General features: G+C 43.4%; 3 protein-coding genes across 5 annotated transcripts; 1 reads left to right on the top strand and 2 right to left on the bottom strand.

The window, feature by feature from the left end:
* Positions 1–739: 739 nt before the first annotated feature.
* Positions 740–2,545, bottom strand: LOC4337965 (F-box protein At5g07610). Its single transcript, XM_015783032.3, has one exon. The coding sequence runs from the start codon at positions 2,420–2,422 to the stop codon at positions 1,019–1,021; it is 1,404 nt and encodes a 467-aa protein (XP_015638518.1). The 5' UTR covers positions 2,423–2,545; the 3' UTR covers positions 740–1,018.
* Positions 2,546–3,167: 622 nt separating this feature from the next.
* On the bottom strand, positions 3,168–5,059 carry LOC4337964 (F-box protein At5g07610). Its single transcript, XM_015782398.3, has 2 exons — positions 4,902–5,059; positions 3,168–4,813 (listed from the first exon to the last, which is right to left on the bottom strand). The coding sequence occupies exons 1-2, from the start codon at positions 4,996–4,998 to the stop codon at positions 3,636–3,638; spliced, it is 1,275 nt and encodes a 424-aa protein (XP_015637884.1). The 5' UTR covers positions 4,999–5,059; the 3' UTR covers positions 3,168–3,635.
* Positions 5,060–5,381: 322 nt separating this feature from the next.
* On the top strand, positions 5,382–15,506 carry LOC4337963 (putative boron transporter 5). 3 transcript variants are annotated; one of them, XM_015782395.3, is made up of 14 exons: positions 5,382–5,628; positions 8,511–8,617; positions 8,701–8,783; positions 9,053–9,245; positions 9,342–9,480; positions 9,569–9,734; positions 9,817–9,983; positions 10,081–10,254; positions 10,463–10,558; positions 10,655–10,771; positions 11,116–11,438; positions 11,926–12,193; positions 12,737–12,871; positions 14,879–15,506. In XM_015782395.3, exons 2-14 carry the CDS (start codon positions 8,511–8,513, stop codon positions 14,942–14,944), a joined length of 2,034 nt encoding a protein of 677 aa, XP_015637881.1. In that variant the 5' UTR covers positions 5,382–5,628; the 3' UTR covers positions 14,945–15,506. The 3 variants fall into 3 exon arrangements, with proteins under 3 accessions (XP_015637881.1, XP_015637879.1, XP_015637880.1); XM_015782393.3 differs by having other exon boundaries at positions 8,502–8,617; XM_015782394.3 differs by lacking the exon at positions 5,382–5,628 and adding an exon at positions 7,998–8,393 and having other exon boundaries at positions 8,502–8,617.
* Positions 15,507–15,826: the final 320 nt, after the last annotated feature.

The raw sequence follows: 15,826 nt of genomic DNA, 5'->3' as shown, positions 1-15,826 counted from the left end.
TAAATACGAGCATTTCTTAGTAGAGCTATTAACGTACCAAGAGAATGAATGTGAGAGCAGTATGCCTCAATGTGTAAGTGACGTGCTTCAGTGTATCACCTTAAAAAAAATAATAGCAAATTGACTACCTGATTTTGTTTACATATATTGTACCAGACATGTATATTTTCATGATTATCTAAATAACTTATAGTAGTTTAAGAGTCCGTAGAGCTTACCGATTTCGACCAATGAAACCACATAATCAGCTTCTGGTCAACGCCAAAAAATTCAGATCCACCGAGAAAAATAAAATATCAACTCAGACCGCCACCATCGCCACTGACATGATTTCAGCAGCTATCACATGAAACATTACATTGAAGCTAAAATATGCATATGGGAAATACAGTAATGCCAACTTGTGTGTGACGAAAAAGAATAATTAGTTATAGACAAGTATGCTCCCAACATGTTCTACGATTGTGGTAATATCTTTCATGTGAGTCAGTATTCAATACATCAAATATTGGAACCAACATAGTTTTTCAAACTTTTGATACTACATATTCTAGACAATCTGATAAAAAGAGTACCCTTCCTCAACTAGTACATATTATTTCAGCAATGACGAATTAATATAAACTCCCATGCAAAGCAGAACTAATATAAATTCCCATGCAAAGCAGAACAAAATAGTTGTACTATGCATAACCAGGGGAGGGGATCCAATGGAAAAAAAATAGTAAATAACGTAATATGAAATCTCAACAAATATTGGCATAAATAAGTGCTAGAGGGTTTTCAACATCGCAAACAATCAAATACAACATCACTATTACAAAATCCGAATTAAGTTCCAAGTTACTGAAAAGTTGGCCCCAGAAAGTGAGGTTGCAGAACGCACTCAACCACCTACAACAATGTAGCACAACATCAGAAAGATCTGCCAAGTTCCTGCTGATCTTATCGGTGTCCTAACTCCAATGTCATAATTTAAGGTTAACAAACCAAGCGTTCGCCTATGCAAGTACGATGATCAATGCCCATCTGCCAGTGATTCTAAGTACAAGGGAACGTAAGGAAGATAGTACATCACCCACTCACAACCTCCGATGCCACATATAAAATGCACTTCTCTGCTATCCAATTCATAGGACATGAGCATTTTGCTATGCGGCCAAACCAAGAAAATGTTATTCCGTTCCGGATGAATTGAGACAACTTTGTAGTCATGTCCAAAAAGGAGTCTCTTGGTTTGAAATAGATGTAAATGGCTGACAGTGTGCTTCCAGATCCACTGTTCACTGCTGTAGTCCTCAAGAACCCATACTGATACTTTATATGGTTTATCGTGATCGCTGTTTACAAAATACAGAGAACCCTGAGACAGGACAATGAATCCCTCACCAATACCATTGAAAGGCTCAACTAGACTTTGAGGCATAGGAATGATCCTCCAAGTATTCCCCTCCACATCGACCGCTGCCACCACATCCTCAATAGTGATCAAATGCAGCACGCCATCAAAAAACACACTATTCGATTCATCGCGTAACCTGATTTCCCAGTTCCAACCATTGTCCTTGTGACTCCATTCTCCAGTTACAGATGAGTAGATTTCCACCCCTTTGACATGCCCATCATAGTCGTCACGATCAACATTCCCATCGACATCCGCAGCGCCGTCCTCCACAAACTCAAACACATGAAAGTGCGAGGAGGAGACCGTTGGATCGAACCCCAAGCGAGCAGTCTGCACCTTGTCAGACCAGCCGGAATCAGGCAGGATGACCCAATGTTCAGTGGCAGGATTAACCACTAGGTAATCAAATCTCCGTGGATCTGCGAGCCTCCAGCAGCGACACAGGAGGAGGCCATTGCAGCTATCGACGACGTTGAGAAACTCGCACTTGGGCAGGAAGGGGAGCGAGGGGTCAACAAAAGGGCGGCCTTCCCCTGTGACGTTGGTGAAGGTGTTGGACTTGTAGAAGTAGCCGACAATGTCGTTGCCGAGGTGATACCGCGGCAGTCGGCGCCGTTGGTCGGGGTGGGAGATGACGCGGCGCCACCGCGTGGAGACGCACTTGGATCGGCAGAGCGACTTGTAGGGCACGCGCGAGAGGATCTCTACGAGGAGGTCGTCGGTGAGCTTCTCCGCCGGCGCCGGGATCCACCCCCTGCGCCCATCCCTGGAATCCGCCTCAACCAATCCACAGTGCGGCGGCGGCGGCGGAGCTAGGGACGGCGGCGGGCTGGATCCGGCGCTCCGGTTCGAGTCGAGTCGACGGCGGCGAGGCGAGGCGAGGGTTTCTGGGTTGCGGGAAGGAAGAAGGAGCGACGAGCTGCTCGAAGAGGGCCACGATGCGGTAGAATTTGGGCCTTGGTCCGGTTTTGTTTTATGGGCCTGGAAGTCTGGAACGAAGTTGTCTCGTTTCTGCATACTTTGCCTTGGAAAAAGTCGACCTTGGCTCCCTTCCTTATAGGTTGGATATACGGTTAATCCCTTCCACGAGGGGATTGGGAGAGATTTGGAGCGGATTTGTTCCACACCTGGTGTGTAATTATTCCCCCTCAATCCCCTCCATTCCCTCTCTCTTGGGGATTAAACGAACAAGGCCTCAGGGCTTGTTCGGTTAATCCCTGTGAGGGAGGGATTGGAGGGGATTTATTCCGCGCTGGTGTGCAATTCTCAAGTTTCCATGGGTGATCGATCCAGAATGCAAAGTTCAATCAGCAGAGATAAGCTTCGATCTTTATTCAGGTGTAAACGAATGTATTTACCTCACCAGAATAAAATTAGCTAATGGTGGGTGGAGTTTAGTGCAGTCATTCAGATCTTTCAGTGTCTGAAACTTCTGTCCCGAATCAGCGCGAGTGGCGCAGAAGCCGCAATTGGTTTCTATCCCAATGCCAAAAATTTTTACGGCTGAATTTGATGCCACCCAACCTCAGCTTCAAAGTTTGCTAACGACTTCTCTGGATTCTGAAAATGCTGAAGGAGTGGCTTCGGATTGGATGCATAAACTCCCAACTAAAATAAAATGTGGCCACTCTTCACTATAACAGATCATTTCCTTGTTGACAGTACCGATAAAAGATGCATAAATTCCCATCTCACAAAGATCAAACAGAAGTAATCAGATTTCTAGCATTGTTGAAATTCAAATAAACTCGAAAACCAGAAATAAGGTAAGGGAAGGAACAATATAGACATCCATTGTGATGTGCAAACAGGTATCAGGTCTGACGACAAAACTTACAGTGACTAGAAATAAACACATACAGCTATACTGGCATAAAGTTAGACCGAAAATGGCAGTCACTGAGTACACACATATAACTAGCACCATAAAGTCAGGTTACAGGAGTGAAATCAAGCACAACCAAAAGTAACATGAAGCAAGAACCTTTTTTACCACACCGAACTTTGATATTGATACTCCATCCAACTTAAGAACATAGTACTGTTTCACAAAGCATTAGAAATGTGTCAATCTCAGAAACAAAGAAAAGCATATATATCATGCTATTGATGGATAAGACAATGCTGTGGCAGTCCAAGTGGCTCAATCCTCGTAGCAATTGGTGATCTAGTTCCCATATCATCGGAAAAGATTGACACAGGTAGAGCTGCCATCCAGTACGGTAGATTATTAGGGCCCATCTGCTAATGATTCCAAGAACAAGGGAATATATGGAAGATATGGTGGCTCGCAATAACTCCGAGGACGACTTAGACATCGTACTTCCCCACTGTCCATTTCATATGACGTGAGTATACAATGAACATAGTCATAAAACATGAAAAACATCTTACGTCCTTCGATCCAGACAAGAGTGCAGTCATCAGGGTTCATCCTCCTCCTCATCGTCCGCTCAAATGGACGCATAGTGCTGACCGTGTGTTGCAAGGTCCATTGTCCGCCGTAGTAATCATCAAGAACCCACACTGATATTTCCCAGTCACCATAGCTGTCAGTACTTGCAAAGTGCAGCAGGTCCCGGGACAGAGCAATGAATCCCTCTGGACCAGAAGCACAAGGAGGATGAGCACCACACAAAGGAGAACCATCCTTGTGTGCCAGAGGGATGGTTCTCCAATTCTTCCCCTCCACATCCACCACAGCCACCACAGGCTGTATGGCGACCAAATGCAGCATTCCATTGAAGAAAACACTCTTGGAACCACCCTTTTGATCACGCCGAATCCTGATTCTGTTGCTCCATCCATTATCAATCTCATCACTCCACACTCCAGTTTCGGACGAGTAGATCCTCAATCCGACAACATCTTCGACGCCATCACATTCCAGATCATCGTCATCACAATCATAATAATCCCAATCCTCCACAACCTCGAACACATGGAAGTGAGACGAGACAGCCGGATCAAACCCCAAAAACGGCCGGACCTTCTTGGAGCAGGTGGAGTCCGGGAAGACGACAAATTTCTTCGCGGTAGGACTGCACACCACGTAGTTGAATGTCCTGTGTTCGTTGAGCTGATTCCAGCAGCGGCAGAGGAGGAGGCCATTGCAGCTGTCCACCAGCTGGAGATCATCACACTTGGGCAGGAAGGAAAACGAGGGATCGATGAGGGGAGGGGGATCCAGCGCCGGGACGATCTGGAAACGGTTTAGTACGCGGTAGTCGGCGTAGAGGAAGCCGGCGAGGGGCTGGAGGTGATGCCGCGGGAGCTGGCGGCGGTGGTCGGGGTGGGAGATGACGCGGCGCCACCGCATGGAGACGCACTTGAGGCGGCAGAGCGACTTGTAGGGCACGCGCGAGAGGATCTCGACGAGGAGGTCGTCGGTGAGCTCCTCCGCAATGGCTGCGCATAGAGAGACGGAGAAGCGAAGGGATTAGGAAAGAGAGGTGAAACCAAAACCACCGGCGGCGGCATGGAGGAGGGCGCGTACCGGAGGTGGTCCCGTTGGAGACGGCGGCGGCGAGGGCTTGGGGTTTTGGGCGGCGGCGGTGGCGTACGCAGAGACGGCGAAGGAGAAGCCTCGGCATCGCTCACCGGAGCAGAGATCGGCGGCGGCGGCGGCGGCGGCCGTGGAGCAGTCGAGGCTTCGAGGAGGTGCGAGGGGAGGAGGCCCAGAGAGAAAGCTAGCCGTAGCCCATTGGGCCTGGACGAATCCTGACCGATCGATCAAACGGACGGCCACGATTCTCCCCGGTTTCAATTTTCGAATCGCCCGAGAAAGCGAGACGTGAGGCGCGGCGCCACCCTCGCCTCCCCCCATCACCTCGCTACGTGTCCGCACGGCAACGCAGGCTGCCAAGTGGGCCCCACTCCAACCCCCCTTCTGCCGGACCCACATGTCAGTCACACGCTGAAGAGTCTCACACCGACTCCCTTCTTCTCCTCCTCCCTCTTGAGCTCGCCTCCTCTCGTCGATTTGCTCGCCTATAAATGCCGGCGTCACCGGCGGAGAGGAGAGAGAGAGAGAGAGCCACGACGACCCGCTCGCCGCCGTCCCCTCCGGCCGCCGACGCCTAGGGTTTCCCCGCCCGCCGGCGCGTCGCTCGCGGTGGAGGCTGGGTATTGTCGCTGCGCGCCGCCGCGTCGATCCACCGCCCGCCCGACTGCGGACTTCGCTTGATTGTTTGTGCCTTCCCTCCTCGTCCTAGCCGCTCCTGGTACGTACGCGCGCTCCGATTCCGGCTGCATTTGGTTATTTTGCTCATGAGCGTCCGCCGCCGCTTCGCTCCATCGATCCTGGCCATCCGTGCGGCTCTCGATCGTCAGGGATTCGGAGCCCTTTGATGTGCGGGGGGGACGCGTTTGGGGGAAGATGCGGCGCTTGATTTGCGTGTTGTGCATCATGATTGCTCTTGTCAATTCGATCGATTGATCATCGATGCAGGATTTTTCGTTAAGCTGATTCGCTGTGTGTTTGCAGATACGGACTAGTTAATTGGTTACAGTTTGTATTGTTCCGTAGGATCGGTACGTGATGATCCATTGACGAGCGCAGTTGCGTTCTTCCCCCACTTCAAAAGCGTCATAAATCTTGTACTACTACTATGACATCTACACATCCAGTGCAGCTGTTTCTCAAACAGCGATATAATGTTTTTGAAAGCAAGTTTGATCACTGTTTTTCTGTTACTCCTTTTTGCACCATATTTCAAAAGTTTATAACTGGTTCAAAAACGTACTAGTGGTTTTTATTCACTCACAAATGAGAAAGATAGTACGAAGAATGTAAATTCTTGATGGAACTTTCTGCATTCCCAACAGTTGGCAGTCCTTTATTTGTGTCGTGTTCGAAACAAGTAGAACACTTTGATTTGTTGCTTTATGCAGAACATATCCAGATCATATCTCATTTTTTTTCCAAATGGGACCCTCCTGTACCTATTTCCTCAAGCACCTCTGTTCTTGGGTGGTTCCAAGTAACAATCAGTTTATGAGACACTGCCTATTTGCCAAATTTAACATAACAGCCTGTTTGAGCCAGACTGCTGGTGATCCCTATTTTGTTTCTTGAAGCCTTCTTTCTTAGGCCTTGTTTAGTTCCCAAAACAAAAACTTTTCACCCATCACATCAAATGTTTGGACACATGCATGAAGTATTAAATATGGACGGAAATAAAAACCAATTACACAGTTCTGACGGAAATTGCGAGACGAATCTTTTAAACCTAATTGCGCCATGATTTAACAATGTGGTGCTACAGTAAACATTTGCTAACGATGGATTAATTAGGCTTAATAAATTCGTCTCGCAGTTTCCTGGCAGAATCTGTAATTTGTTTTGTTATTAAACTACGTTTAATACTTCAAATGTGTGTCCATATATCCGATGTGACACCCCAAAGCAAAAATTTTTGGGAACTAAACTGGGCCTTAGTATTTGCAGCTGTCAACTTATTCATGAAAACTATGCTCCTACTATGCATAGAAATGTAAAGCTAAAAATAGCATCTGGTTAGGAAGGGGAAAATGAAAGAGCCAAATGATGGCATGCAATGGTTCATGTCCAATTTGCTACTTATAGCATAAAAAATAGGCAAACACCAAACAGCTGGACCGTCCTTCCCAAGTTTGAAAGTTCTGTTTCATTCTTTCATAAACCAAGTCTGATGTTGTGAAACTAAAATTTATGTAGTACCCCTGTCTGATCCATTCTTTTAGCCCACAGTTGGCTTGTGAAATCCTACATGCACTTATTCGTAAACCCCATGCATGGGGCATGTCTTTGTGAGTACAAAATTTATTTTTATTTTTTTCGCCGGGCCGGCAAAGATAACCGGCCAAGTTTTGCATTAAGAAGGAGAGAGTTTTACAGCAGCCCCTAAACCAGAAAAGGCTTAGGTTACAGAAAAAACTTCACAACAATAAAGACAACAAACAAGCACAGCTGCTAAAACCTCAGCAAATTAACCGCCAGCGATTGCGCTCAGTAGCCCGGCAGCCTTCCATGTTTCCCATTCGTCGACAATTGTGGCACAAAGGTGAACCGCTGAAGTAGCTCGTCCATCAAACACACGCGCATTCCTTTCCTTCCAGACTATCCATGTTACCAAGATAACCCCAGCATCAAAGGTCCCCCGATCCGTCTTGTGAACTGATTTGCGTGCTTCACACCACCAATCCAACATGTCTTCCGTGGGGGAAACACAGGAGAGTCCCAGGCGACTCCTGATTCTCGTCCAAACTGCCCTCGTGTACTCGCAAGCGTGGAAGATATGGGCACATGATTCAGCATCCTTCCCGCAAAGGTGACAGTATGGAGCCAAGTGCCATCCTCGCCGCTGGAGGTTGTCCGCCATCAGGCATGCTCCACGCATGGCAAGGAACATGAAGAACTTGCAATGGGCCGGCGCGCGAGACTTCCAAATCAGCTTCCCAACCGCCAAGCGTGTCTTCCCAGCGCAGAGGAGTGAATAGGCTGATTTTACTGAGAAACCACCATCTGCGGCAGGCTTCCAAGAAAACAAATCAGGCTGAGTCGGGTTCAAGGAAACGGTGGCAACAAGGTCCCAGATTTGGAGGTATTCAAACATCGCTTGCAGCGAGAGACCTCCCCTGATGTCGCCGGTCCAGGCATCATCCTGCAGCGCCAAATGAACCGTTCTGCCTCTGTTTTTAACAAAGGAACACAGGATTGGGGCTCAGTTCAGGATCGACCCCCCATCTGGGAGCCAGTCATCTGTCCAGAAGAAGGAACTCTTCCCGTCGCCCAGCACTATCCTGCATCCGGCCGCTAGACAATGTTCGGCTTTCCTATCTTGCGGCGACGTGAAGGACACCCAGTGGCGCTCCAGCTGGGCACGCCGCAGCCAAAGCCACCGCGTCCGAAGGGCAATGCCCATTCTGCCAAGATTGATGATGCCCAACCCGCCATTTTCGATCGGCAGACAGAGCTTATCCCAAGCAACTAGGCTGCATCCACCCGGTGCATCCTCATCCCCCTTTCACAAGAAACCGCGGCATTTCTTTTCAATTGCTTTAATTGCCCACACCGGCAATTCCAACACCGAGAAATTTATTTTTATTAGCTCAGTTATTTCAGATGACGGGAACTGTGAAAGCCCCATTTGAGGGAGTGGTTAATGATTTCAAAGGAAGATTATCTTGCTACAAACAAGATTGGATAGATGGGTTCCGTACTGGATTCAGGTTTGTGTAATCGAACATTTCCAATGTTAATTTTTGCATGTTTGTTCTTAATTCTGGCTGCTGTATTGATTATGTTATTTCAGGATATTGGCACCTACATTGTATATCTTCTTTGCATCTGCACTACCTGTTGTTGCCTTTGGGGAACAATTGAGTAATGATACAGGTTGGATTGTCTTCCTTGTACTTACATCAGCTATGAGCTTCGCCATTCCTAGTTATTGACACGATGTTCTACATACTTTAGCTCTCCGTAATATTTGAGTTGGAAAAAGGGAAACAAGTTATTAACTCTTCTTTCAAAACGGGGGGACAATAGAAAGTAATAACAGTTTCCTTTCTCTATTGGTCGGAGTCAAGGAACAATCAAACGGATAACTGTGGCTCCTTCAGAGTTTATACGCAGTTTCTGACATCTGAATTGTTCATGTTCAGATGGTGCACTGACCACAGTTGAGACATTAGCATCAACCGCTATATGCGGCATCATACATTCAATATTGGGCGGGCAACCACTGTTGATTGTAGGAGTTGCGGAGCCAACTATAATCATGTACACTTATATCTACAATTTTGCCAAAAATCACCCAAACCTCGGAGAAAGACTATTTCTGCCATGGGCTGGATGGTAAGGGCTGATAAATATAACAATCCTTCCTTCAGTTTTCTTTTTGGTTATACTAAATGTTATCTGCATTTCTCACTTTTCTTTGGCCACTGATAGGGTTTGCATCTGGACTGCCTTCATGCTATTCCTCATGGCAATGTTTAATGCTGCAGTCGTTATAAACAGATTTACAAGGTTTGCTGGAGAACTATTTGGAATGTTGATTACGATTTTGTTCATGCAGGAAGCAGTCAAGGTATTCGTCATTTGTTTTCTTACCGTTAATAACATATAAAGTGTGCTCTAATTTAGTTTACTGTTACTACATGGTCTTTGTTCTGCAGGGGATGTTGGGTGAATTCAGTGTGCCCGAGGGTAAAGACCACAGTCTACCGATATACCAATTCCAATGGGCTTATGTTAATGGTCTGCTTGGAATTATCTTTTCAATGGGCCTGCTATACACAGCAATACGTAGCAGGAGTGCAAGATCATCGCTATACGGCACTGGTTTGTCATAAGTACCTTAATTTTTTTTTTTTATCTCAGTCTCCAAATATCAACTACTCATACGCCAGCTAATAACCTGCAGGGTGGCAAAGAAGCTTCATTGCTGACTATGGCGTTCCACTCATGGTTGTAGTCTGGACAGCTTTGTCGTATTCATTGCCAAGCAAGATCCCTTCAGGGGTTCCTAGGAGGCTCTTCACCCCACTTCCTTGGGAACCAAAGTCATTGCAGCATTGGACAGTAGCAAAGGTTGTGATGCAGTTTATTTTGATTCCAGGATCTAATGTAAAATGTAGATATATTCGATGTTGGAATTTTGATGTGCTTTTCGCTATTGATTTTGCAGGATTTGTTTTCTGTCCCTCCACCATACATATTTTTGGCTATTGTGCCTGCTGTAATGGTTGCCGGGCTCTATTTCTTTGATCATAGTGTAGCTTCACAACTGGCTCAGCAGAAGGAGTTTAATTTGAAAAACCCATCGGCTTACCATTATGACATTTTGGTCCTCAGCTTTATGGTATGATTTGCCATTTGTAGTTGCCTCTGTAGCATACATTTTCTTATTTTGCAGTAAGGATGCAATCCTTTGATTCCTACTGCTTATGGGAACACAAAAATATAAAATAATTGGTGATAAGTGGAAGTTGTTGAGACATGTATACACGATCTTACAAACTTTGCTATAGAAATGGCTTTTTTCTCAATAGGATACAAATGCCATGCAGGTCTTGATTTGTGGTCTTATTGGCATCCCTCCATCTAATGGAGTACTTCCCCAGTCCCCCATGCACACTAGAAGCCTTGCCGTCCTCAAGGGGCAGGTTAGTGATTTTGACGTGTTTATACTCCTTACGTATTTCTGTTTATGCTATTCAGTTTGCCTTTGCTCAAGTGCTATCTCTATTTCTTTTGATTAGTTGCTTCGCAAAAAGATGGTCCAAACTGCCAAGGAGGGTATGATGAACAATGCTAGCAGTTCAGAAGTTTATGGAAAGATGCAAGAAGTTTTTATCAAAATGGATGATAAATCCAATGTGAGTATAAAGTATACAGTATACACCAGAATATATTCATTCCTCAGTACAATACTAATTATACTGTTGCTTCATACTGCTTGATTAATCATATCCGCTTCGTTTTTTCAAAGAGGGCCTTTTCCCCTTGTGAACATTTTAATTAGTAACTACCAGCGTCATCAGTGAGATTATTGTCCTAATAAAATAGTATCTCTGTTAGATTTTATTAAGTTATTCGAAGAAACAATATAATCATTCATTCCGTTCTGTCTGCAAGACAAAATAAATGCACCACTTAGCCCCATGCAGTAAAAATCTCTGTTAATATTTTCCTAAAAAAAATCTCTGTTAATACCCTGCAGGCCAAATCTGTACGCAAAGAGCTGAAGGAATTGAAGGATGCAGTTATTCCAGAGGGAAATGGAGCAGGGAGGGTGTCTGAGGTATTTGATCCTGAAAAGCATATAGAAGCTTACTTGCCTGTCCGGGTGAATGAGCAGAGAGTGAGCAATCTGTTGCAGTCCCTGTTGATCGCTGGTTGTGTTGGAGTCATGCCAATCATTCAGAAGATACCAACATCAGTCCTTTGGGGTTACTTTGCTTATATGTCCATTGACAGCGTTCCGGGAAACCAGTTCTGGGAGAGGACACAACTTCTGTTCATTTCACCTCAACGGCGCTACAAGTAAGCCCTCATCTAGCTGCGTTCTGTATCTATTCAGACGAGCCCTTTTAAAAACTTTAGGGCATGTTTAGATTGTAGCCAAAATAAATCTTACCGAATGCCAAAATTTTAGCAAGATGTTAATATTGTCAAAATATTGATAGGATTTCTTATGTATTTACTAAATTTGGCGACAAACTAAACATAGCCAAAATTTTGACAACTTTAAAATAGTATGGTTGAAAATGGCATCAAAGTAAACAGGCCCTTAAAGATACGAGGGGGAGTGTTACTATAACTTGGGAGATACCAAATACTGTCAAAATGTATTATTTAATGGTGCCTCTAAAACCTCCCAAGGATCGTAGAACTTGTCTATTCATTTCTTGTCAGCATGCTATGCGTGTTTAGTTCTTGCTATGTGTGTTTAGTTCTTGCTAAGCCAGTTTTGAGTGCAGGAACATAAGTTTCAGTACTAATTATTATTTGTTCTTGATAAATTGGACAGGCTTCTGGAAGGCGCTCATGCATCCTTCATGGAGTCAGTACCTATCAAGAAAATATCTGCCTTCACTATTTTCCAGCTGGTTTATCTCTTGATCGTCTGGGGGATGACATGGATACCAGTAGCTGGAATCCTCTTCCCACTGCTGTTCTTCTTTCTCATTGTCATTAGACAGTATATCCTCCCGAAATTCTTCGATCCACGCCACCTGTGGGAATTGGATGCAGCTGAGTACGAAGAACTTGAGGGAGTGCGGCGTGATCCGTCTACGGTATGAATTCTTTGTCCTCTTTCTTTTTTTTTTCTTTTTGCACATTATTTTTCCCACATATATTTGACTGCGGAGCACTTAAACTCTAGTAGCTCATATATTTGACTGAAATTTAAAATCCTTTTTGGTCTGCTAGGTTCTTTTCACGTCTTTCTAATACATACCATTCCTTTTTTTTGACCAAATCGAGTATTATAGTTTAATGCAGTCAAAATATTAAATTACTCGAACAGTATAGCCTTATGCATATGTGTGGTTTGGCAATTTTCCTACATCTTTGACTGAATTTAGAATGCCTTTTGGTCTGCTAGGTTCTTTGCACGTCTTTCTAATACATAGCCTTTTTTTTTTCTTTTGGACCATATTGAGTATTTTAGTTTAATGCAACCAAAATGTTAAATTATTGGAATAGACGAACAGTATAGCCTTACGCATGTGTAGTTTGGCAATTTTCCTACCTCTAGTAGGCTTTAGCCATCACTCTTAAAGTCTTAACTGCTTTCTAAGATGATCTGAATCTTCTGGCTTTGGCTCTTTACACAGGACGAAGATGCTTCCGTTTCGCGCTGCAGCGATGCCAGCCCTGAATATGCTTCTGAGATATTGGATGAATTCACGACTAATCGTGGTGAACTGAAGCACAGGACCAAGAGTTTCCGTGACGAGAGGCTGATACAGGTACCGACTCATATCCAGCGATGGGGTTATTTCCCCTGCCCCCCCCCCCCCCCCCCCCCCCCCCCCCCCCCCCCAAAAAAAAAAAAGCCATTTAGATTGAGGCCTATTTTGGAGAGCTTGTAGCTGCTGCAGATTTTCCTAGGAATCAGAAGCTTCCTCAAACAATCTAACTTTGATCCAGATTCTAAGAAGTTATAGTCGTAAAATCCAGAAAATGAACTAGAAGCCAGAAGCTACAAAAGTCAGTTTTTCCGGATTCTCAGAAGCTGGCTACCAACCAGCTGTTTTTTAGAATCTTAAGCTCCCCAAACAAACCTTGAGATTGTTTAGCAGAATTTTAAAATCACGGTAAAGTTGCCTTGATACCCGTAGGAATTTATTTGCTTAGAAAAGATCACGTTTAGCAATATACTCTCTTCATCATCCCATAATACAAGAGATTATGACATCTTTTTATAAAAAGTTAAGGAATTTTAAAAAAAAATCATGTATAAAAGTAAACGGACGAACCTACGGCTCGGGCGCCCATTAGCCCGATGGGCTGGGAGCAAAATCGGGCGCTGACGTCAGCATATACTCTCTTCATTATCCCATAATAGAAGAGATTATGACATCTTTTTATAAAAAGTTAAGGAATTTTAAAAAAAAAATCATGTATAAAAGTAAACGGACGAACCTACGGCTCGGACGCCCATCAGGCCGATGGGCTTGGGAGCAAAATCAGGTGCTGATGTCAGCATGGCGTCAGCGCCCGATTTACGTGCAAAACTATTTTAAACTGATTTTTCTCCTAAATTACTTATCCAAATCATGATCCAATTGCACCATTAAATTCGTTGCAATTAAATCTTCAAAACAAGACCGCACATGGATATATTCCGACGAAAAAAAATAGCTTATTATTGAATTATTTTTAAATGTTGTATGATGTTCCACCAAGTATATCGGAATTGTTTCACTAAGTAGATCGAAAATGTTTCACTAGTTTAAATCGGATGTTGTTTCACCTTATATAAAAACAATGTTTCAGTAAATAGCGAAAGAATGTTTCAGTTCACTACAACATTAGATCTGTACACAGTGAAACATTGGTAGTACACTAGGTGAAATATTTTTCGGTGGAACAAAAAATAAACCAAATTCTCTTAATAGGGGGTTTCGAAAATATGTGGGTTTTTTGTTGCAATGGAGTGTTTCGTTCACTGCAACATTAGATCTATACATAGTGAAACAAAAAATAAACTAAATTCCCTTAATAGAGAGTTTCTAAAATATGTGGGTGATTTGTTGCAACGGTGTGTTCCATAATATCAAAATCCACTGCAACATTTGATCCGTATATAGTGAAACATCATGAGTACACTAGCTGAAACATTGTAAAACTACCAGTTGAAACATCAAAAGAGACCATATGCAACATTAAAAAAATCAATAAAAAAACTAAAATATTTTTTATCGAAATATAATCATGTATGGTCTTGTTGTAAAGATTAATTGTAACGAATTTAGTGGTGCAATCATATCGTAGATTAGATTAATAGTTTAAGAGAAAAAATCTTTTGAAGGAATGAAAGATGGGAGTACGGGGGAAAAGATTCTTTGCATGCAGACATATAGTGGTAGGTACAAAAGCAGCGTCCGATTTTTCTCCACCCCTGCCGGTCGCCCGGGTGTGAGCATTTTCGAAAGTAAACTGCGCAGTAGTTAGGAGAATAAACTGATAAAGAGTAAACTAGTATAAAAGTAAATAAAATATTATCAAGGGATCATAAAATCCCGTATATTTTAAAAGTATATTATAGAGCAGGACTAACTATCAATAAGCAATAAATACAGTGGTTAGATACTAGATTGGGAAAGCAGTACTTCACAGTATTCAAAATCCCTTATATTTATGAATATAGGGGTATCTAACTAAGTATGCTTATTACAGAATCAACGTCTACTGATCCTAATTTCAACTATAACCCGAGTTGGAAGCTAATATCTTCTTCTTTTTGTTGACAGCTTAATTCGGTGAAGATGACCAGAGAACTTTCTCGGATTCCGACTTTTACTCCTCCACGATCCTAAATTTCAGAAGGATATGGCCAAGGAAGAACTTTCTTTCGTTCTTTCTAACACCAAGCACCAAAGGAAGATGCTTCGGTGCAAAGTGAGAGGTATTGCTATCTCACGGTTCATTAAGTCATTTTTTTATTACAGTGAGAGTAATTGCATTCGAGGTAGTAAAAACTGGTACCAATAGATGGCGAAGCAGGGAGGAACTGTGGCAGTTTTGGACATCTAAAGTAGTTCCCATTGCTGCTTGCGAAAAGCAAATTAAACCTGTATTATATGTAACCAGAACGGTAGGGGGGATACAATTAAAAGGTAGGATTAAGGGTGTGTTTTTGTTGTGTAATGAGCAATGTTATTGGTACCAACGGATTACAACACGATCGATGTTAAAAGTAAACAGCATGGTGATGTCAGAGCGCCGGTGCTGCGTGTAGCCTGTAGCGAAGAGCAAAGGTATATAGGAGTATTCAGTTATTCACTAGTCAAAGAATAAAGAGCAGAAATTTTTTTTATGGGTCATGTATGATGGACCGTCGTGGTTTATTGATATTCATTCATGATGTCAATGTGTCTCCATAGTTTATGGATTTTCTGTTATGTATGGGATGTTCACTTTGGCAAAATTAACCCTATCAAATTTTGACAAGGTAATGATATAAACATTCAAAATTACTTTTATTACTCTACTCTAGTAATTTTAGAATATTACTCTAACAAAAACCTAGTAAAAGTGACAAACTAAATATATCTTACACATCTTAACCATATTGAATATTGCAATGCTAAAATTTGGTACTACCAAAATTAAATAATGTTGATTTAGACATCAACGCAACAACCTCGTACTTCCCAAAAGTGTTAATGAGCTGTCAGTCACTCCATGGGATTGTTTTC

The sequence above is a fragment of the Oryza sativa genome, chromosome 5, assembly GCF_034140825.1.
Source record: "Oryza sativa Japonica Group chromosome 5, ASM3414082v1".
In the NCBI taxonomy this organism is placed as follows: Eukaryota; Viridiplantae; Streptophyta; class Magnoliopsida; order Poales; family Poaceae; genus Oryza; species Oryza sativa.
Note: the sequence above shows the minus strand (reverse complement) of the source record. Positions and strands in the feature narration are given on the sequence as shown.

Bases quoted from the DNA above. Each gene is read 5' to 3' on its own strand.
- LOC4337965 (XM_015783032.3), bottom strand. From the start codon at position 2,422: ATGCAGAAACGAGACAACTTCGTTCCAGACTTCCAGGCCCATAAAACA.
- LOC4337964 (XM_015782398.3), bottom strand. From the start codon at position 4,998: ATGCCGAGGCTTCTCCTTCGCCGTCTCTGCGTACGCCACCGCCGCCGC. The intron at 4,814-4,901 runs GTACGCGCCCTC...CTCTATGCGCAG, and splicing joins CTCCAACGGGACCACCTCCG to CCATTGCGGAGGAGCTCACC.
- LOC4337963 (XM_015782395.3), top strand. From the start codon at position 8,511: ATGACGGGAACTGTGAAAGCCCCATTTGAGGGAGTGGTTAATGATTTC. The intron at 8,618-8,700 runs GTTTGTGTAATC...ATGTTATTTCAG, and splicing joins GGGTTCCGTACTGGATTCAG to GATATTGGCACCTACATTGT. The intron at 10,255-10,462 runs GTATGATTTGCC...AATGCCATGCAG, and splicing joins TTTTGGTCCTCAGCTTTATG to GTCTTGATTTGTGGTCTTAT.